Consider the following 20,130-nt stretch of genomic DNA (forward strand, 5'->3'; position numbering starts at 1 on the left):
GTTATGTATTATTTAATATAAAATGTGTTACACAATATCATATATATATTTTTATTAAGTAATCATCGTTATATCAAGGGCCAGGCAGTTCGTTGTATCTCACAGGATATGTAAGTTGATTTCCTCGATCCCATGAATACAGCTCCTAAAAATAAAGACACAAATATTTTGTAATTAAAAAGATTAGGTTTTAAAAACTTCGGTCACGAAATCATAGATGGCGCTTTAAAGTTATATTTTACTCTAATTTGTTAGTAGTGACATCTATCGCATTAATAACGCAACATTGGAATCTATTAAACTATGATAAGTTCTTGTCGTTGTAGCTAGATGGCTCTTTATGTACACAAATAAAAATAAAAACATTAAAGAAAATATTACATGGAGTGGAAAAATTAACTAGAATAACGTCGTTACTCTTATTTGATATCTATATAATTAAATAAACATGGACGAGACTGACAACAAAAACATTAAAAACAATTAAATTGCGTAAATGCGTAAAAATGTAAAACGTAGAGTCTTCCAATCGAAGAAGGAATAAATATAAACAAATCGTAGATTTACGTTTGAAACGACATTTATTAAAAGACTATACCACCATAAAAGTAGGTCAGAAATTTGGAATATTTAGTTTTTCCGTTTTTTAGGTTATATTGACTATTTTAAGTTGAGTATTTAAATGTTTGAAAATAATGTATTTGGAGTATTTTTAAATCGGCTAATCTAGTCAAACTAAAAATACAGGCATTTTCTTTCTCGTGCAGTTATAAGCTTCAACTAGTGCGTTACAATTGTTAAGTTTTTATGCCTTAATATTTTGACAATACTCGGGCTGTAAAGAGATGCTATACTCGTATATATTCGTCGCCGTAAGATTACAAAAATCGTTAGATTACAATCTGACGAGACGTAAGAGCGACCAATCAGACGTCACCGTTATTATTCGGTAGCTTACAATCTACCGAAGTAAATTTCAGTTAAATTATAAAAAACTCTAACCTAACCTAACCGAAATATTATGAACTATCGAATTTATGTATATTTTATTGCAAATTGAATAAGTTCACAATCTATTACAATTGCGCGAAATAGATTATAATCTAACGGTATTTGCAATTTTACGGTGAAATAATATGGTGGATGCCGGGGAGGCGGGGGCACATAACGTTCAACCAATCAGCGCGCGAGATGCATTCCATTCTACGCTAGTTCACAATTTGCCCGCTTCCCATCGATAGATTACAATATAGCGAAAAATATTGCGTTAAATCATATTTCACGGTCCACAATATTTCGACAGTTTACAATCTGACGAGATAGATTGTAATCTAACGATGTTTGTAATCTATTATATGTAATATATTACGGTGACATAATCAAACCTGGGATATGATACAACGATCCTACTTGGGGTTCAGGCAAAGTTAAGCCAATATAATTGAGAATTAATTGGGATCGTATCATAACCGATATAAATAAGTAGAATGGGCCCTCAGTTACAATTAAGCTGTGTTTTATTTTTGTGAGGAATGGTTGAAGTTGGATCGGAATATAATCTGGAACGTATCATATGGGTTGTATTTTAGTACACTACCCGACATGGCACAACGCGAGTTTTACGATTAATAAGAAGGACATATATTCCTATTAATAGTAATTACATTACAGAGGCTTGGCTAGTATTTATAGTACCTAGTATTTTAGTTTAAAATTCAAAACTAAGTTTTAAGCGCAATTTGTTCGGGTCTAAGTGTTAAATTTAAATTTTGATGATGTAACGTTACTTTCTGATAAGTTTTTTGATTGAACGCTGTCTGTGTATGGTTGTATCGTATATATGAACCTTATGCGTGTGGTCGTATCCGAGTTGCGTGGTCTTTCTGAAGGGATTAGTGAACTGCAGTGTCACCTCCACCGGTTTGCTCAAGTATAAATCAATTGCCACAGTGACTTTGCTTTCGCGCTCTGTGGCTGAGTCCAACGCGTAAAGCACACCACATACAATAAACATTTCTCCTACCTGAAAAGTAATTTGCAAAATTTACCTTTACTTATTATAGTTTGAACGAATATTATAATTATTGTATTTGATTTTATCGGATTCGGGATGAATACTAAAAACAACTGACCAATTACCGAAAATATGATGTATTTTAAGAATAGATTGAACAGTATTATCATAATCATATTTATTCGTTACTGTTATCAAAGCGAATAAAATTGTTTCTAAAAAACGACACAAACACTTAAAAATGTTGCAATTTGAGTATAAATCAATTGCATAAAAAAATCCGAACACCGCTTTGCGACAAATTCAAGCCAAATTGTCTTGGTGACGAAATTCGCCCAACATTCGGTATTTTGAATTTTCTCTCTAATCTCTTTGATATTTTACGATAATTTTCTCTTAGAATGCTTTAAACAGATAGTAACTATTACATGTATTTAAAACATAATGCATACTTACTTGTTTGTGATTCAGCGATATATTCCAAATGTAATCTATATTTAAATCGTCCTTGTTTGGATCAAAACTGAGCTGTAATGAAAATTTTAAATTAACATGGTTATTTTTATTACTAACAGTATTTATAACGGGATATTTACCATGTTTTTTATTTTTATTTGATGGAGCTCGATATTTCGACATTATCTACGAATGTCTTGTTCACGAGAGCTCCATCAAATAAAAATAAAAAACATGGTAAATATCCCGTTATAAATACTGTTGTAATGAAAATGTTTATCATGAATTTATCTAAATCTGATTTTAACAGATTTTTCCAAAACGGCTGACGGTAGCGCCAATTAATATTTTAAGTAGAAGTAGAATATGAAAGATACATAAGAAGTGTACATTATATAACATAATTATATAGATAAATAATTTACAAAAGATTTCCAAAAAAGGTCCAATGGTTTTGTTTATATTCAAATGTAGTGAGCACTTTAAAATTTTACAGCAAACCATTTTTACTATTTGACAGAGTACATTTAGCTCAAGACTGTCACGTCTCATGTAAATGTTTATAAAACATTTTTTCATGAAATAAATTATAAATAAAATGTACGGGTTCTTTTAAATATAAGCTTTGATCTCTTAATTAAAATTAGAAAAATAATTCATTCGAGGCCATCATTTCTTCGTTACCCCAGGACCGACCTCCAAACCCTTAAAATCTGGCACCAACAATATTATTTTCAACGGAATGTAGACATTTCATAGACAATATTTATAATTCCCAACAAATGGACAGTAGAAATTATTTCTCGTACCTTGGCAACGGCTGTATTGTTCGAACCTTCAATAGAATAGATAGCCCACAGACCGTTGTCGTCAGCACTGAAGTCGACCTGGTAAATTGAATGACATCTTGAACACATCTTACAAAACCGAAGACTGGTCAACCGACGCTATGGCCGAAATCGGATAGGAGATCATCAGACTTGCAAACAAAAGTAACTTATTACATTGTTATAAATGTTATATTTGTTAGGAAGATAATATTTATTAAAAAGTAGTAAAATTGTCTATGTTTTAATCTGATGGTTTTTGATTACACGCTAGGCGTATATATTAGAGAAGGGTCTATTCTGAAGTACTCTGTAGTAATAATCAGTACAAGTGTAACAAGACCAAGAACTCATTACTGATAATAATACAAAAATTATATGACTAATTAGTATTTAAAATATATATATATATATATTTTTAATAATTGACCTGATTATGCTGTGAGCTGTATAATCTACCATCAGCGTGGGGTAAGTGTACCGATTTTATACGACTTTGAGTCAAATCGTAACGTATGATGTCACCAGGGTGGCCTGACTCATTCGCCTGGTAGAAGAAAGACCCGCTGTAGACGATGTGGCCGTTTCCCTGAAATCATAGGAAATATTGCAAATTGATAAGTTGGTACTCCAGTAGTTACTTAAAAAAGGATCATTAATGTCGGTTCAAAAACAAAAACCCTCCATAAAAATATATATATATAGAGTAGTATAAGTATATAAATACATTATGTGGAAATACATACATTCTGTGTAGTGGAGGATATATTAACCGTTGAAATTAATAAATTGACAAAAGAACAGACACAATTTGATAATGGGTATGTCTACGCGATCTAAACCCTCATTCGCACGAGAGTTTTTTTAACGGACGTTAAGAAAGCGTTCAAATACAACAAATGCAATTATATGTTCACACGACGCTTTTTTATAGAGCATTGTTGCATTTTTAATTTTCGGTGTTGGAAATAGAACAACTTAAGCAACTACATACTATTATTCGCACTAGCGCTAAAAAAGCGGCGGCACTGCAGTCAGTGCGCAGCGCGCTGTTTTCCTGAGCGGACGTGTCTTGTTTACCCGCATTTGTCAAGGGCATATCAATTGATATCGCCAAATGAATGCTATCTTCAAGTGTTATTTGAGGGCCCACAATTTTAAACAATACGCCAAACTTGCTATAAGCATTCGAAATAAATTTTAAAAAAATGCAGGGTATTGCCTCAAATCTTCGTTCAGTATCACAAATTGACCTTTTATGTACCCAGAATGCCTTCTGTTTCTTTTCTCTAGCGACACAAACGGCTATTGCTAGTAATTTAGCGCTAAGCATTCTCACGTCAGGGCGAGACGAGAAAAGAGTGATTTAAAAGCGTTCGTATTAATAATCAAATTAAGAACGTTATAAAAGCACCAACGCTGGGATTAACGCATTGCTTGTTTAACTCTCGTGCGAATAAGGCCTTACATTATGAAATTATTAAGAAAAAGTGTAACTACCTACTAAGTTTGTTTTTTGAGAGATATGGTTTACATTTGATTCTAAACATAAAAATCAAGTATCATGACGATTTGAAAGTGCTTATAAAAAGCTATCTGAATATAGATATTGGTTATTTGATTCAAAGATGGTATGTATATATATATTACTTACAAAGAACGGCTTTTGTAACTTGTGGAACTCGTCGACATGGTCTGACTTGAAGCTGGCTTTGCTTCTGTACTCCCTAAGTCTTTCGATGTCATTCTCTTGTGTAGCCCAAAGCTTTTCTTTCTAAAAATATTATTTCTTTGTTATTTATTTTTTGGATTTGTAATAACTTAACGACTACTTAAAATGCTATTATTTATATATTATGTCGGTTCACCCCAGTTTTTTTTCTCGTTGGAAAAACGCTTTACCCGTTTCCCCCAGTAAAGTGGGGAGGGGGGGGCATGTTGAGCTCACTGGTGCCCAGGACTACCGGTACACCAGAATACCCACTAAAAACCCTGCAAGATCGCTTTTGCATGCTACTGCGACGATGTCGGTTAATCCCAAACTCAATTTTCTTCACCTGAATTACATCTTCAAGAATGAGCGGTTAAATTTTAATTTGTAAATAGGAATTATTGGCAAATGAAAAATTCACCTGACTATCGGAAGCGTTAGAGTCCCGCAGCCATGCCCCAAACAATTCATCTATATACCGGTGATACACGGGCTTACCGATCGCATATAACTGACAATCTGAAAGAAATATTTAAATAATCTTTACATATCTATACTAATATATAAAGCGGAAGAGTTTGTTTGTTTGTTTGTTTGTTTAAACGCGCTAATCTCAGGAACTACTGGTCCGATTTGAAAAATTCTTTTTTTGTTGAATAGTCCAATTATAGAGGAAGGCTTTAGGCTATATAACATTACGCTGCGACCAATAGGAGCGCAGCGACAGTGAGAAATGTTGCAAAAACGGGGAAAATTATTCACATTTATGGACTTTCGATGCGTGCGCAGCATAAACGTTTTAAGTTACTCAAAAAATGTGTATGAAAGATATATTCCTCTTTTAATAATAAAAAAAAAGTCCGTGACACTATATGTCTATTTGTTAAGAGTGTGCTAGCAGGCGGGGCGCGGCGGCGGCTGAGGGGGAGGCGGGTCAGCCCCGCCGCCGCGCTCGCCACTCTCACCCGCGGTGTAGTTCTGCGAAGTAGCAATGCACATAACGACTTAAAAAAATTAACATTCTTAATAGTTAAATTATTTATCAAAATTAGGTTTTGTTATCAGCTTATTTGCTCATTATTTTTTATCGTTTAAAATCGGTTACATTTAAATCATAATCTGCTGTAGTTTTAACTTACGATATAAGATAAAATTTCAATGAACATTCCTTCGTACTTTGCAAGTAAACAATTCAAACGTTTCACGGTATAAATAAGGTATAAAAATTACATTACACACGTAAAAAAGTTCAAAATGGCGAGCGATACTTTCACCGATGCAGATTAATCATCACTGAGAAAATAAATTATGCAAATAAGCAAATAGGTGAATATCGTTTAAAATGACTACACAAATAAATTAGTAGTTCAATATTTCATGTAATTTCTATTACGTTCAAGCATATTCAACACGGTTGTACTATAATCACCTTATGAAATAATAACACCAAAGGAGAAACAATCTAAACTTCTTAGTGTTCGGTTTGTTTATCTTATTACGTTTAAGTTAATATTGTTTGTTTTCAACCGACTTCAAAAAGGAGGAGGTTATCAATTCGTCTGTATTTTTTTTTATATGTCTGTTACCTCATAACTTTTCACTGGATTTTGATAATTTTTTTTTGTTTGAAAGGTAGTGCTTCCCGTGGGGCCCCATTTTAATTTTATCCTGTTACGATGATGGTATCCTTATGAAAAGTCGATATAAGTCTTAAATGTGCATTATGTATGTGCGCGATAAATAGGTGAATAACTCAAAATTGTGCCAACCAATTTGAATGATTCTTTTTTTATTATAAAGGATATACTTCAAGGGTACTATGGTGAAAGTTTGGTAAGGTTCTGAGCATAGGATCCATGACAAAGTAACGGTACGGAAGGGAACGGAACAATTCTAAGGAGCACGTTACCGATACTCGGCCGAATCTTTTAGAAACAAAAATTTTGACAAAAAAAAACCGACTTCAAAAGAGAAAAAAAATAATATGCTCTAAAAAGTAAAAAATAATTGCTTATTATTCTACAACTTAATAATCAAGTAACTTATTCTACTTACCAATATGTAGGTACGTTCTGTGTTTCCACGCAAGGAGATAAGTATGTACCTACCCACTTTAAATCTAACTTAACACAAACCTATGAATAACAAACAATGATCACAATATTTTTTAGATTTATACTATGTAAAATGAAATTAAAAATATTTAGACTATTTAAAAGTCAGCAAAGTTATTACGATAATATATTATAGTTAAAATTATTGTTATTTTTGGAGGCGGTGTCAGCCAAGGTAGGTTTGTAAATATATGATATACTCCAAATTTGTAAATCTGGTCTATCGATAAATACACTTCTTCTTGATGTTTTTTTAAACCCTATACGTACATAGTGGTCCTATATAAGGACAGAAAATTGGAATCAAAATTGAGTGTTTAAGCAAACATGTCTACCGTCAGGTATTACAATTCATGAACTTTTCTCCTAATCCAAGACAAAGAAAAGTCATTCAGATTTACTATTACATTTCCTGTTGAACGTTTTGTTTGTTTTGGCAGAGTAAGAATTTTGTTTGTGATTTATTTATTTACAATTGACTTTTTCTTTTGTTAAAAAAATTATTTAAACCCGAGCGGCCTTCCACCACATTCCCTGAAGTTAAAAATAGGTGCTGCGATAATTTTACTCAGAAATCTTAAACCACCAAATTTATGTAACGGGACCCGCCTTCAAGTAAAATTCCTTCGCAATAACGTGATCGTTGCAACAGTTTTGACTGGTCCGGCAGTTGGTCAAACAGTGCTTATACCTCGCATCCCAATGATTCCAAATGATTTACCTTTTAATTTTAAAAGAATTCAATTTCCCATTAAGTTATCTTTTGCCGTAACCATTAATAAATCATAGGGCCAAACATTTAAACACGTAGGAATCGATTTACGTCAAGACTGCTTTTCACACGGCCAACTATATATCGCGTTGTCAAGATCGGGTTGCGGGCAAAATCAGTATGTTTTTCTACCACAAGAAAATAAAACTAAAAATATAATCTACGCTAAAGTACTGTAAAACATATTATTAAATCTTATTGACGATTATAATAACAAAAACCAACGTGAGCAATCAAACGATAATCATGATAGTGTTTCCGACAACTACGCGAACGAAGTCGCGGGCACAGCTAGTTATTAAATAAAATCGCTTCCCGTCCTCTGTACGCTTAGGCCTTTTAAGCTACGAAACGGATTTGAATATGGTTTTTATCAATAAACAGATTGATTCAAGGTTTACATGGCGTAACTTTCCTGGCCGGACAAAAACAATAATTTTTAATCTAAAAGATATATATAGACTCTTATTGTACCCGTGTGATGTCTGGAAGAAAAGCTAGTATTTAGCATAATTCTTAGTACCTAAAAGTACATTTTCGTGCTATAACTTTTCCTCCTTTCCGCTGAGGATATGCATTTTCTACTTACTACTAGAAGTAAATTATATAATTCTATAGTAGTTTTATTTTATTGTCAATGTTTGTCTCGTTGTTTTAGTGGTCAGTTTTTATGCCTGTAGATTCCGGGGTGAAGGTAAAATATAATGTTTTACTTATTAACTCAATTCTTACTGACAAGAAGTTCTTTGGAAGATTCTAGTGTTTACACTCTTGCGTCTTGAAAGTCATATTTAGTCGTTGACGTGAATTCTTTCAGTACGTGTCGGATTGCCATGCCATTGGATTTTAAGAGTAAAGAATAGAGAGTGCTGCGCACAGACTTGCACGCTTTAATATGTCCTGCACAGTTTACTTACACAATGAATGTCATAGCCTCAATCGATCAGGTGGATATTATCATTCAATAATAATCATAATCATTACGAAGTGTGTGTGTGTGTTTTGATGAAAATACATAAAAAGGCTAGGATTTGGACGTACTTATGTTTCTTCTAGGCTTGTACCCGGCTGTGGTATTCATTGTGGATATTAAGAGCAATGCGCGGTCACATCGCGGACAGGACGGACAGCGCTGAACTTGACACAACTCCTCATATGACGTGAGTGTTGGGGGACGGAAGCCGAACTCCATGGGCTGCTGGATTTGTGTGTGCTGGTTGGGTCCCGGATCTGTGTGCCAAAGTTTAATATATTATTAATAAAATTGCCTTTTTTTCAAATTTTTTTTAGAATTTAGATCATGTCTGTGACCGTGAAAATATTTATTTAAAGTATTTCTTACTAATTTGTTGTGAGGCTGTTTTTTTATATATTTTTGATATATTTTTTTCAACTATTTACAAGAAATCGATCTCTAGATTTGTGAAAATATGAATGATGAATTAAACATCGTATTCATTGGAAAACATACACATCAAACGAATATGTCCTTTAACTGTTTGGTTATTGAGCTCATTTTTCGCCACACAGCTGTATTGTTTCAGGTCGTGTTCTCTAAGGTTAGGTATATCAAGTCTCATGATCCACCTCCAAGGGTCACCGGTTGTGGAAACTTCCATCTTATATCGAGATCCTTCTAGAGTAACTCCATCGCTTTCCCAAGCTAGAACTGGTTCTGGCCAGGCCTGTATCTGAGGAAGGAGTTTCAATCGTTTTTAGTCTAAGTCTCAAATAAATTATCAGTGTTAATATTGATTCCACGCTAAATAAATAAATAAATATTGGACAACATCACATACATTACTCTGATCCCAATGTAAGCAGCTAAAGCACTTGTGTTATGGAAAATCAGAAGTAACGACGGTACCACATACACCCAGACCTAAGACAACATAGAAAACTAATGAACGTTTTCTACATCGACTCGGCCGGGAATCGAACCCGGGACCTCGGAGTGGCGTACCCATGAAGACCGGTGTTCACACTACTCGACCACGGAGGTCGTCAGCTGTCTGTTTGTTAGACTTAGTCCAAAATTTCAATATCAAAGCCTAATGAGAATTTACTTCGAAAAGTAAAATCGCTCTTTAATAGACATAATTACCCATATATCTCCAGAACTTTGACACCGTTTGTTTTTGATTTAACATTTGAAGTTTTTGAATGATAAGTTCATTAAACTCTGGATGGTCCTAATGGGCTTCGTTTCTATAATAGTTCCGTATTTTTTTGACATATGGCGCTTTAATTTGAATTAATACAATAGCTTAGGGTTAGGGTGCATTTCATACAAACAAGTGTTTTGGACATATTGGGCCTACATAGGTGATAGAAGGTAAATGAACTGATGCGGTTCGAACTTTATAAAATATATAATATTAAGAGCTATATGAGAATTAGGACCATATTTTTTGTAAAAGTATTGTAGCAATGCTCAATTTTAAAAAAATACTAATTTTGAAGTGCTAGAAGTGGAGATGCCATAGCCCAAAGGGTTAGCATCGAATCTGAGACATTCTTCATCCAAAAATGCACTATTGATGGTAATATACCAAAATGAAATGTATTATTATAATTATATACATTTTTTACAGTTTTGTATTAAATAAAATATTTTTCTTACCTCACATTCGACTTTGACTGTTTTGTTAAAAACATACACTATGTTGTTAGGCACCCGTATGTATGGACTGACTGGAAAAAAAAACGAGATTTTTTTAAATATATTTAATAGACATACATTATAATCTCATCTAAGGTCTTGTTCTATTAATTAACGAGATGAATTATAAAGACAAATCGATCACATTATAACTCGTACTGAGTTTCCTCGGGTTTGAATCCTTAATCTTCGTTTAAGATTAAGATTTCCAACTATTAAGTCAGAGTTTTTTATTACTTCATAATGTATAGATCTGTTCACTCATAAGACGCGCTTTCTCATTAAATCAATTATGGCGTGCATTAACAGATTTAATTTAATTTGTATGTATGTTTACATTAGTCGTTTTGCGCACACTTTGTCAGTGTCAGTGTCAGTTGTAAACTAGTGTGTCGCTCGCGACTTCGCTTTTATTCAACAGATTTTAGGAATTTCGAAACCTACGATAAGTTTTTTTTTAATTTATTTTCAACGTACACTGACGACGTCTGTTCGTACGACTTACATTTTTTTATACAACCATAGCGCCAGTCTCTACCCGGCCAGTAACTTTTTTCCGCTCTCTAAAATTAATTATTTGTTAAATCTAGTAAATCAATTTAGTAAATTACAATCAAGAGTCCTCTTTAATTGTCTGCACATATACGGCTGGAACTCTTCAAAATAAGACCATAGACGATCTTCTACGTGCTATCGTCTCATATCCCATAGTCACTGGGACAAAAATCGGCTTACGCTATCAATATATAAGATAGAGACACAAGGATGTAATATAGAACTGATTCGTCGGAGTATTTGCAATGATTTGTAAATTTGTACAATTTATATTTTTAACTGAACGCCGGCAGACATATTGTTAGAACAGACGTCGCTCGTACCAATGCATGCCTATAATTTAATTTAAGTATAATATTTAATTATTAAGGATGTAATGTTACAATTCAAAGTAAAATATTATATAGAGTTGTGTAAAGTAAAGCTTAAGCCCCAAATTGGTACATTTCGAAAATAACTCTTAAAGCTTTTCCTATAAATCTCATTCTTCAAAAGTATCATTTTGGCGCTTATCGCTTCGTCTTTTCCACTGGTTTATATAGTTAATGAAATAATTACTAACAATGTACTTCAACGTCAGTGGTCTGGTTGGCTGGTGGCTGCATGCCATTGTTGGCGAGACAGACGTACTTGCCCGTGTGCCAACGGGACACGTTCGGTATATTGAGGACATGTCCGCTTACGGATGCATCACGCCACGAACCCTTGAAAATATTGGAAAAACATTTAGATTACTTTTTTTTTTGTGATACTTAGACTCTGCGTCTAAAGCAAATTAGTCTATTCTATGATCGGAAGATGAAGGCTGAATCATTCATTTATGCCGCTGTTTTTAAATAAAAGTCTAATTAAAGTATTTGCCTGCGACACATACGTAAGTAGGTATCTGTTTTAAACAAAAAGAGGACCTTCCTTATTCGACCATTAACTACATTATATACTCAGTCATATATGCATATTGCAGTCCGGCCTTAAGGACAACAACCGCTCGTATGCAAGCATTTAAATTTATAAATTTTAAGTGACGCTACACCATGGTCCATGAGCACGCGCCCCTACGCGCGGCTAGTGTTTTTGTGCACCTGCACCCAGGATTTAAACGTGCATATTTGTCATATATTATCGCCTACAATTACATTCGCTAAAACTCTTGGAAACTGAAAGAGTTGTGAATGGATGATATAACTACCATTGAGTCTCAATAAAACGAAACACAAATAAAATTTATCGAATTTAAACAGTAACAGCCTGTTAACTTCCCACAACCGGACTCAAGGCCTTTCTCTTTGAGAAGGTTTGGTGGTAATTCCACCACAATGCTGGTCGGTACACGTACGCATGTGTTAAAATTAAATTGAAATTAGACACATACTTTCATTCAACATGCCACATGCATTTTTGTTTTCTCGCGATATTTTCCTTCATCGAACACGAAATTTGTACGTAACAATATACTTATATATTCTTATTATACCTGAATGATTGGGGTTCCATCAGCTCGTCGCCACTCTATGGTAGGTTCAGGAAAGCCCTTGGGATTGCAGTCCATGCGCATTGTGTCTCCTTCGCGTACTATCAATCTTGGATTTTCCACTGAAGTTAATATTAAAAAAAATATATGGAATATTAAACAGGTCTTATGGGGAATGATTCCTTTGTCTTTTTTTAACATAAAAGATAAATTGTTTAAATCATGAATAAAGATATGGATTATTAAAATGTAAGGTAATTGAAAGATTTTATAACAAACTACCTGCTATACCCGGCTTTGCACGGGTAGAATCTACAGGAAATGAATTTATATCATAATAAATGGCAATTCAACAACATCAATTTCATTTTATCCAAAACCTTTATAAACTACATTTAAACCTAATCTAAAATCCCTTCGTCCATTAGTGAATACCGTATAAAAATACGTTTAGTAGCTTTTGAGCTTATCGCGTACAGACGCAGCGACAAGATTTGGTGGTCACCGCCCATAAATATTGGCGCTGTAAGAAGTATTATTCATTCCTTACATAGATAATGCGTCACCAATATTGAGAACTAAGCAACGACCTTTATACTTTAAGTTACACTTCGAACCGGAACACAACAATATAACACTTTGTTGTTTGGCTGTAGAAAATGATCATGACTGATGGTGGGTGGTACCTAACCAGACGGGCTTGCACAAAGCCCCGCCACCAAGTAAATACTGATTCTTTATGCATATATTGTATAAATAATTAGTAGATATTGTACAAGTTAAGAAAATTACGTAAAAACTCACATGCAAACGATGGTGGTATAAACATCTGATTTTCTTTAGTATAGTTATAGATGGATAGGCCAGGTCTCCCCGGAGCTCCATCATGACCATCATTGCCTCGTAAACCTTTCGGACCCATTGGACCACGGTCACCCTTCGGACCTCTTACGCCTGGTGGGCCCTGGGATCCTGCCTTGCCTGAATTTAAAAAATATAACAATCCATATAACCATAAAAAAGGTTACGTAGCAATTGATATAAATGAACAGTTGACATTGTTATTTCACAATAATTAACATTCTTACCATCTTTGCCATCTCTTCCATTTTTCCCTGGGCTACCATCTCTTCCTGGAATACCGTCGCGACCGTCCTTCCCTGGTGCTCCATCAGCACCATTTCTGCCTGACAGTCCATCAAGGCCAGGTTCCCCTGGTACTCCGTCTCTTCCGTCTAAGCCGGGATTACCAGGGAATCCACGTTCCCCTGGAAGTCATTTTTTTAGACGTTAAGAAATTTGTGATCGTAAAGTTTTTACGATTAATTTTAAATGTGTCAAAGATGTTGTAGACACGCTAATAAAAAAAAAAAACCCATACAAAAAACAAAAATAACTAGCCAGAATATTATTAAATATTATTAAATATTGCAAAAACAAAATGTTTACAATAAATTACATTTTGATTCAATTTACCTTTTGGACCAAGAGGTCCAACTGGACCTCTCATTCCTGGACTTCCTGGCGTGCCTGGTGCTCCCGCATCTCCTCTCTCGCCCTTTGGACCATGAGCTCCTACGGGTCCTTCAGGCCCTTGTACACCAGGTGGGCAATAATCTTGTGTTGCTTTGCAGAATCCTTGTACAACTTTGTACTGGAATTATGCGAATAAGTTAATAAAAAAATATTAATTTAAATGCCAATAAAGTATATTAAGAGCTCAGACGCGGGTCACAACACAGATTTTCTTTTTTTCTGAGGCATGGCAGTATAAACACTGCCATAGTCTAAACTCCGATGACCCAATGACGATATTGAAAAGATTAAAATCAAATTCGAATTCTATAATTTGATACAATATCTTCTATGAACTTTTACTTCTATCTATATCTGAAGACCCCTTGGACAGTTATGATCTTTTAAATCAAAATCTGTTCATAATTTCACTATGTCTGATATAACAAAGAATTTAGAATTATGCGAATAAAAATTTTTGTGTGAGGTTTGAACCTTCAAATAAAATACTCGTGTCCAATCCACAAATTCACGCTTTACGTTCTTTCTCGATCAATAGAAATCTTCAACATATTTCCTACGAATGGCTCATTTTTATGCCTAAACTTCTTTTAGCTTTCAAGAGTATTTGAAGACCGTATCTGCACTATGCAATATTCTTTGGCAATTTGCCAGAAAAAGTTAACGATTACAAAAACATTTTTCCCAGGGATTTATGTTTTGAATCTAAGACTGTTACAGTCCTGGTTTGAAAAGGTTCTGATATTATACGTTTTTTCGTGCCAAAAAAGGAAAGCTTTTCTACTCCGATATTATGTCTTTTTTTATTACTGTATGTTCAAGTTTTTCAGATAAAATATACCTTACAAAAGTTTTGCCTTTTAGATTCTTATAATTAGTAAATTATTTATTTTTATATAATGTTATGTATGCCTTACAGATTGTTTTTTTTAAAGTTTTTAAAGCGTAATGATTTACTGCCGTCTAGCAATGTAAAAATTCGTTGGCTCAATCCTTGGGCTATTGTTATCCCCACTCTGAAAACTAGGACTAAGAAATACTTTAAGCCTAATTGGAGGGGTAAATAGGATTTTTTCTCTTTCAAACGGACTTTGCTACTATATTTTTAAAATAATGAAGGTTTCTATTCAGAAATCTTAATACGTGTATATTTGAGAATTTTATGATAAATGTATTTGGTAAGTAAGTGAATTGAAAAATAAATAAAGACAGTTTCTTTGTCATAAATACAACTGAAGAATTTATGTTTAATGTCTATAACACCTGAAGCTATGGAATTGTTCCATTGACAGGCAGATTTTTTTTATCAGTTGGAAACTGACCTTATTAATTAATTGCGACAGATTATATTCAGTGCGATACCTATTGCAGCTTTAAATGTATTCGTTCAGTGCGCTGTGCTATTAATTACTACTATGTACTATGTACTAACTATGTACTATCTTAATACATTGCGAACGATTTGCGATGATACGCTCTTTTTACGTTTTTTTTTTTATGGCGTTGGTTGGTGGACGAGCATATGGGCCACCTAATGGTAAGTGGTCACCACCGCCCATAGACAAAGGCGCTGTAAGAAATATTAACCATTCCTTACATCACCTATGCGCCACCAACCTTGGGAATTAAGATGTTATGTCCCTTGTGCCTGTGATTACACTGTGTTCTTTAAACGTTAAAATTATATGATGAACAAAGTCACATATATCATTATGACAATGCAGGATGGTGTACTGTCTCTCTCACTCTCTCTCTCTCAGCCGAAGGACGTCCACTGCTAGACATAGGCCTCCCCAAAGATCGCCACAACGACCGGTCTTGTGCAGCCCGCAACCAGCGGCTTCCCGCGACCTTCACCAGGTCGTCGGACCACCTTGTGGGGGGCCTATATATCTTATCGTCCCATATACCACAGCGTCTCAAGACAAAAGTCTTTGACCAGTGTGTTGGCAATGATGACTTACGGCTTTGGTCCTTCACAATGAAGGCTCATAAGAAGGCTCAAGGTCACCCAAAGGGCAAAGGAGAGGGCTATGGTCGGAGTGTACAGTCGTAAGTTTTGAATTTATTTATAGCCAACTAAACTTTGAAGGTAAAATTTAAAAAGGAGGAGGATCTCAATTTGCATATTATTGCCAGCGTGTTAATGCCAACGTAGCAAAAACAAATTGCGTTTGCGCCAATATAGGTTAGGTTAGGTTTTTTTTGCACGTGGCGTTGATACGTAATTAACTTTTTTATGTGTGTTCGAGCACAACTGCCTCGTATATACGTAGAATTGCGAAATTATTTCTTGTCTGAAACGGTTTTGTCGGAAAAGTGGGACCATTTGTATTTCGTAAAGATCTGATGATGAGTTTCGGGGGCAGACAGCGGAACTCTTCAAAAAATTCCAGCAGATCAACCATGATTGCTGCTATATAAGCTATTACATGCATTATATATAATATGTTATATTGAAGTCGATTTTTTTCAAAAATTTCAAATTTTACCAACATTTTTAATTTTATTATTCCAGATATAATTTCTCACACTTTTAAATAAAATGTATATTAAAACTAAAGGTTATAATTTATTTTCGTCGTCAAAATTGACGGATAAGTTATTGAGACGCACAAATTAAGTTTTTATACAAGAACAATTTTTTAAGCTACGTACCGACCACCGTCACAAGGTTTCTCGTTTAAAAAGTGATGTTCTTTGTATAATCAATTATTGATATCATATCTGTAGATTTTTTTTTTATCGAATCTAGAATTTCATTTATTATATTATTTAATATTATTTATATATTTGAATCAATTCTTGTTTTCATTTATATGCAAGGCGAATACATATTTTTGTAATAAATATTAATTAAATAAAAGGCTGGTCCTTGGTAGTATCAGAGTGAGAAGTAGAGCAAATGTTTACATTTGCGCAAGCGTACGCGTTATTTTGCGCGACCTAACTATTATTTGCAAATCAAGGCATATTATCGCGTATTTCTTCAGTTTCCGTTCACTCGATAAACTTGCCCTTAGGCTTCGTGCACATGGCACATGGTAAACAGCGTTAGATTGCAATACTACTACACAATATAATACTGACACCGACGGTGCTGCTAGTAAATCCGAATTACTCCTTTGAATTGTACACCACTGAATGAAAATACAGTGCATCAGAGTATTTTAATCGTAACTATCTCGACGTCTGCAAACAAACAACATTTTAATTACTAGAGTATAGTCATTAGCATTCATTAATATACAAAGTACAAACAAGTATGAGAACTACGTAATGAACGAAAGTCGGTAATTGGTATATATTGTTTTAAGAAGGTGTTTTTTTTTTATATTTTATAGAATAAGTATATTGAGAGTGAGAATAAAAAACGCAATTTAAGTATAAGCTGCAACCGAATGGCTTCATGGTAAGATCGTCATTATGTGACTGTTGTATAAAATTAATAAAATTGTTGCACGCAATGTGTGACACGGCGCAGCCCTTTCATTTTTATTCTTATTCCGTACGTTGCGAGTGCGGATACGGCTTCATGTGCACGAAGCCTTAAGGTTTTACTATTTAATAAATAATAGTCTTCCATGACTTAATTATTGGTACTCATAAAGCTTTTTATTTTCATAATTATGAAAATTACAAAAACAACAATGTTATTTTACATGTCTTTGAATTTATATTTTCGATTTAAGTTATTAGAACAAATTATAAAAACAGATGAAAATGGTTTCAATTTTAAATGTTGATTGTTTATTGCACTCATAAAAATGGATCATGCATAACGCATATTACTGACCAAAAAAAGTTAACAACTAAAAAATACATCTATTAAGAAAATAAATTTGAATATTAAAAAAAGCCTATCATTGGTCCAGTTATTTACAATGCTATCATAGTATTCGTAAAACTTACAGGTACTCGTGAATAACTTGTGAGCCAGACCCACGTATCGCCCCCAGGAGCTGGACCTTTTGCTCCCGTCTTCTTCATCTCTATTGCGTCCTTCTCTTCTAGCTCCGGCCGCATTTTTGGGTTAAAAAATTCCACATGTGGTGCCACTGTGTTGTCTTCTTGACCAGGTGATTGTTTCTATAAAATAGTTTGAGTAATGACATATCTTGATATTCTATGACCATGGTATAACGTGCAAACTAGTAATTTACATGATTTAATTTACTATCAGCACAGCTCCAGTAAATATTTCAGGACTATTGCTCAACAGCTTATGTTGTTAAATGACAGAATGATGTATGGCTTTAATGAGCTGTATTTTTGGTATTAATTAAAGCTTCACGTGTTTATGATTCCATCGCCTATTCCACTGCCAAATATGAAGTCACAAGGGACGGAATATTTTGGATCCCGTTTAGCGTTCGGCGCCAAGTCTAAGGGTTAATTTATATTTATATGGACACAATAATTTATACTGTTTTTCTTAACCTCAAAAAGTTCCCTGCAAACTCTGTTTTTGTTTCAGCGAATCTATTTAAAATTTAATAAAATATTCCACTGAATCTTTGCAAATAATTACACTAATAAAATTAAATCTACTTACGAGCATAGCATCTCTTTTTAATCTGACTGGATTTGTAGCAAACGCATTAATTCTATCTACTTCTATATCGTTTAAAGTCAGAAAATCAGTCTCTTGTATTCTGTGTTCATTCCTTTTAAATTCATCTAAAAAACTAGATGTGTAATTATATGTATGTAGAAGTAATGATAGGACACCGCACACACACGCGAATACAGAAAGTTTTTTGCAGCATGGTACATGTAGCTCAACGTCCGTTGTTTTGTTTTTATCACTTTTATTTTCAATCTTCATTGTCAGATCATCTTCAACTTCAAACGCGTCTGAATCTCGTTCGATCTCAGTTTGATCAGCTTCAACGTCAGAATGATTACGAGTAGAGTAAAGCGTAGTAGCTGTCGATCTATATAAAGAGTAACTGAGTTATCTGAATATAATCCGGACAAATGTGGTCCTTCCTGTGTGATAGGCGTAGCGTAGTTGCACAATGACCCGTTCCGATAACCAATTGAGCCTCGCGTTATTAACGATCAGACGTTCGGCGATCTGCGGGGATTCAATTGTCTTTAAATACTATGGATTATATTTAAAATAAGTGTAAGTATTTAATGTAAACGTATACACGCTCTGTAATAATATTTATCATTGAAGTCCCTGATTGATTTGATGATTTTTTGTCATTTTTGTTTGAATAGTAATTAAAAAATTAAAATGCAATACAATACAGATATATTTCACTGTGCTCGAATTGAACTTAGACACAGAATAAAGTCAAGGTATATGTGCAAGAGTCGGCCTAATTGCTATGACAGCGATATCTTCAAGTTATTCATTGCAAAAGTATAAATATACGTTTTACACACAAACAATTTGTTTGCAGTTTTGTATTTGGTTCGCTATTGCAATACATAAATAATTAATTTTACGAAAAGCTTGTTTCCTGAGTTATTTATTACTAGTTAAGGTAATTGTTAGTGTTCGTCCAGTGGTGAAAATTCAACCATAATTTTGAAGAGGAAAATATATATGAATTTGCATACTTTTTCATTTTCTTATTTATAATAGTGAAAGACGTAAATAGCTACAAAACGAAAATAAAATGAAAACTCGCTTGGAAAATAGAGAAGAAAATGGTACAGAACAGTTTTGTTTTGCCAGTTATAGATAACTAGTGTTTTTATACAAGAGCATGGTGATATCAATTTGCAGCCTGTTAATAAAATTCAGGCACATTAAAATAACACAATTAAACTTATAACATACTCTAAAATATATGATATAAAAACGCCACGAACATCACGTTAGTGGAAAAATATTGACGTACAATTTTATAACAACAGCAGTTTACATGAAAAAACACTATTAAGTTTATATACAAATAATATTTAATAGTATAATCACGAAATGACAAGATAAACTTGTAGTCAACTTCCTTTTTTCAAGCTTTGAACTTCCCTCACGAGAGAAGTAATTAGTGC

The 20,130-nt window shown here is 33.8% G+C and overlaps 1 protein-coding gene across 1 annotated transcript; it reads right to left on the reverse strand.

Annotated features, from left to right (window-relative positions):
* On the reverse strand, positions 1-19,148 carry LOC113397209 (uncharacterized). The gene is made up of 17 exons (XM_026635453.2): positions 18,674-19,148; positions 18,031-18,207; positions 14,059-14,236; positions 13,671-13,850; positions 13,387-13,563; positions 12,586-12,704; positions 11,674-11,815; positions 10,518-10,588; positions 9,366-9,585; positions 8,936-9,124; positions 5,430-5,527; positions 4,952-5,071; positions 3,728-3,886; positions 3,280-3,357; positions 2,471-2,542; positions 1,847-2,023; positions 1-145 (listed from the first exon to the last, which is right to left on the reverse strand). Exons 1-17 carry the CDS (start codon positions 18,944-18,946, stop codon positions 74-76), a joined length of 2,502 nt encoding a protein of 833 aa, XP_026491238.2. The 5' UTR covers positions 18,947-19,148; the 3' UTR covers positions 1-73.
* Between the last annotated feature and the right edge of the window lie 982 nt (positions 19,149-20,130).

The sequence above is a fragment of the Vanessa tameamea genome, chromosome 18, assembly GCF_037043105.1.
Source record: "Vanessa tameamea isolate UH-Manoa-2023 chromosome 18, ilVanTame1 primary haplotype, whole genome shotgun sequence".
NCBI lineage: Eukaryota > Metazoa > Arthropoda > Insecta > Lepidoptera > Nymphalidae > Vanessa > Vanessa tameamea.